The sequence below is a fragment of the Triticum aestivum genome, chromosome 2D (assembly GCF_018294505.1).
Source record: "Triticum aestivum cultivar Chinese Spring chromosome 2D, IWGSC CS RefSeq v2.1, whole genome shotgun sequence".
Classification (NCBI taxonomy): domain Eukaryota; kingdom Viridiplantae; phylum Streptophyta; class Magnoliopsida; order Poales; family Poaceae; genus Triticum; species Triticum aestivum.
This window is the reverse complement of record NC_057799.1, coordinates 635,768,253-635,771,710: the sequence shown is the minus strand read 5'-3', so window position 1 is coordinate 635,771,710 and position 3,458 is coordinate 635,768,253. Positions and strand designations below refer to the sequence as shown.

The following is a 3,458-nucleotide window of genomic DNA, read 5'->3' as shown; positions in this document are numbered from 1 at the left end:
CTGAGCTACTGACGCGTGTATTTTCTTTCAAAGGGGACCAAAGGCCCTCCTGCCTGGGCTCGCCGCAGTGGCCACGTGGAGCACCATCTGTCCCGGTTCATAAGCGAACCGGGACTAAAGGTGTTGGGCTTTAGTCCCGACCCTTTAGTCCCGATTCCAGAACAGGGACAAATTGGCCTCTGGATCTGGGACAAATGGGTCTTTTTCTACTAGTGACATATCTCTACAACTACATACCCTGGCATAAAATATATGACTACATACCCCAATAATACATATTATTATACCTCGCATATTCACTACATACCCCGACGTGAAATATATGAGTACATACCCCAATAATATGTAGGTATTATCCCTAATTGTTTTTCTAAGTATATAGTCGCAAATAAGTGAATATGATACCCCAATTGTTTTATGGATATATGTCCACGAAAATGTGTGGGCACCATACATATTATTTTTTATGTACTATATACTCGCAAATACGTGATCTAAATCTCTTATGTGGAAAGGTATGAGAGAAAAAAGCAATAAAAGGAAATGCTTCATGTTGTTTCATAAATGGAATGTCTTGCATGCAAATAAATTAGGAAAGAAAACAAAAGTTCTGCTAACGGGTTGGACCCGGTCAAGGTTCTTAAGACAAACCACACTAGTACCACCCGCTGCGAGTACGCGCGTTGCACTGGCTACACGGCTCCAGGACCTGGAACCTAACACCCGAGGGAACTCTCCCTGCAATGTATCTGTTGGCAACCTTAACAGCTCTGTGAGCCTCGGCGATACAACCCTCGGTCATCATCTCGCAACTCCTTTTCATCTTTCTTGATTTGCCATTAATATCACACCTCCTACCAGACCACAAGGTTGTGTCTAGTGTGATGGACTCAAGCCGAGGAGTGTTCTCAACGATATAGATCACAAACTGAACCAGATTTTTTTCCGAACAAAACCCCATGATCGTCACCTGTCTGAGACAATCATGTCGGCACTGTGGCTTCCACCTTGGATCATCAGCGGCATTCTCGCCTCCAACAACAGAATCAGGCCTCAAGACATTCGCATATACCTGGATATGCATATGTACGTACAATCAACATTGTTTATTGATAAATGTAATGTTATCTCTAAAAGATGTGGCTTACGCGTAGGATGAATGAATCCAAGGCCGGAGAAGCATCAAGAAAGGAAATCAAAGACAGAACAGCTTGTGGTCTTTTGATGTAAATTTCCAACTTCTTGAGACGGGGAAACTTGGAGTGCAGCATTGGGATGTTGACATCCTGAAAAACGACAAGTCCACAGACAAATCATGCCTTTCAATATACATGTGTTATATACATTCAAATCATTATTCACTATATACCTGCCGATCTGATAATTTCATTAGCAGCTGGCATGTAAAGTGTGTTAAGACCAACATAAAATAAAAACAGAAAACAGTTCTCTTGCCACTTATTAGTTTCTTATTTGAACATTTATTCTTACCTTGAATATTGTTAAGGTGCACGAAAACTCTCAAGGTCTTAACCATTTATTCTTATTTGAACATTTATTCTTACTTTGAAACTTCGAGTGCAGCATTGAAACATGTAAATGTGGCACCTCTTATATGAAAGGTTAATTTATATTAAATTTAAAATATTACAAAAGCGCAAAATATATAAGCCCTTATACCAAGCACTGTACAGTTAGACCTAAAATCAGAAAATGTTGTTGATAATTTCAGATGATGTGCACATCTCAAGGATTAATACCATGATTTTTTCGAAAGAAGAAATACTGAAATAATACGTAATAATTTATTCAAGAACGATGATTCTCAGTTATACAGTGACTTGGGAGTAATTATGAGACAATAAGCATAGAACGGATCAAGAAATTCCAAACCATTGTATGAAGAATTATGAAATTGGATTAAAGAGTTTAGACTTCAGATGGAAACTATTGTATCATAACCATCCACTTTATATGTTTATACAGAATAACCTGTAAAAACCCAATGCATACCTCATGAGAAGACACCAGGGTCAGGCTCCTAACATTTCGTGTGATGGATGGAAGCCTCGTACGAGCATAAGACAGCATGCGGGACGGACGGGAAGATGAAAAATACACATCCCTAAGCGGTGAAGGATCCACAACCGAGATTTTTACTAGGGCTCCATCAAAGTGAAAAGAGGAGAGCCTTGGAGCATTGATCTCTACCACCTGGAGCTTCTCACACAATTTAATAGTGAGGAGCTTGAGTTGCTGCAGCATGGAAGGTATCTTCAAGCATATTATCGCATTGCATCGAAAGATATATAACTGCTGTAAGGCGAAAGATTTCGAGAGCAAGTGCCCTAATCCCTCATCAGTAATGTGGACAGAAAACAGAGATAATGCGTTCAGTCTTCTCAAGCAGCCAAGTGTTGTTGTGGGACGAAAAACGCAAGCGCTGAGGTGGAGAGACCGAATTGAACTTGCAGCTGCATCATCAGACAAAACCGAACATGGGAAGCTGTACTTTTTGTTCATGAAGTAAGACATCTCCAATTTAAGTTCTTTGATCCCCGAACGAACAGCAATCTGCAACCATCTGTCCAGGTATGAAGGGTCAATATTTTTGCAAGATAGGAGGCAGAGATTGAGTGTCTCCACCCCATTGCCAGAATGATTCTTAAGAATGCTGTCAACTCTGTCGATGAGAAAGATTTCCCAATCCTCGGATTTCTTGTGAGCCAACCCAAGTGCTGACACGTTGAATGTAAGGTTGGAATAGCATCTCCAGAAAAGCAGAAATCCATGGGAGACGCAGGCGGCACGAGCAGCATCTTGCAGTGGCAAGAGAGAATATATATGGTGCATGATGTCCTGCAGAACCAAGGTTGAAAAGTTCAAAAGTTAGGCTGACCTCATTTATTTCGAATAAACAACAAAATCACTTATATCTCGCTTGTAAATTACTAGCTCATTTACTCTGCATCAAGACAAACTATTTCGACGAAGAGGGTGCATCAACTGGGTTATTTCTATGAAACTTGTGTCGGCAGAATTATGATGCCAGAGACAACAAATTGAGACATTGGCAAAGTGAAAACCAGTCTCTGTTGACGAATATATTACAATTAGAGATGTAGTATGCATGTGTTAGCCAATGCATACTGTACTAGCAGGTACCATGGTGATAGTTTACTTGTAACTACAATTCTTGACTACCAGGGAAGGGAAGCATACCACGGGGAGTTTCTCAAACGCATCTTCTGAAGACCTTGATCGACTATCTGCAATGATACGGGCCTTGCTTGTAAGTAGTACGTATTTCATAATGTGACTGAAATCTTGCATATTTGAGTGCACTATATATGCCGATTTGAATATGCCACGGCCGTCACAAAGAAGCTACCAAACCACATCTACCATACATAAAATTAGCAGAAATCAGGGATCTGGATTTGGTTCCTTGCAATATC

At 40.4% G+C, this 3,458-nt stretch overlaps 1 protein-coding gene across 1 annotated transcript in view; it reads right to left on the bottom strand.

Moving 5' to 3' along the window:
* Nucleotides 1-534: 534 nt before the first annotated feature.
* LOC123050621 (uncharacterized) overlaps nt 535-3,458 on the bottom strand; it is a 3,222-nt gene continuing 298 nt past the window's right edge. Inside the window, exons 2-5 of the mRNA XM_044473387.1 lie at nt 3,223-3,269; nt 2,014-2,859; nt 1,149-1,286; nt 535-1,072 (exon numbers count right to left, since the gene is read on the bottom strand). Coding sequence (XP_044329322.1) covers nt 656-1,072; nt 1,149-1,286; nt 2,014-2,859; nt 3,223-3,269 — 1,448 coding nt within the window. The 3' untranslated portion in view covers nt 535-655. The remainder of the gene's footprint in view (nt 1,073-1,148; nt 1,287-2,013; nt 2,860-3,222; nt 3,270-3,458) is intronic.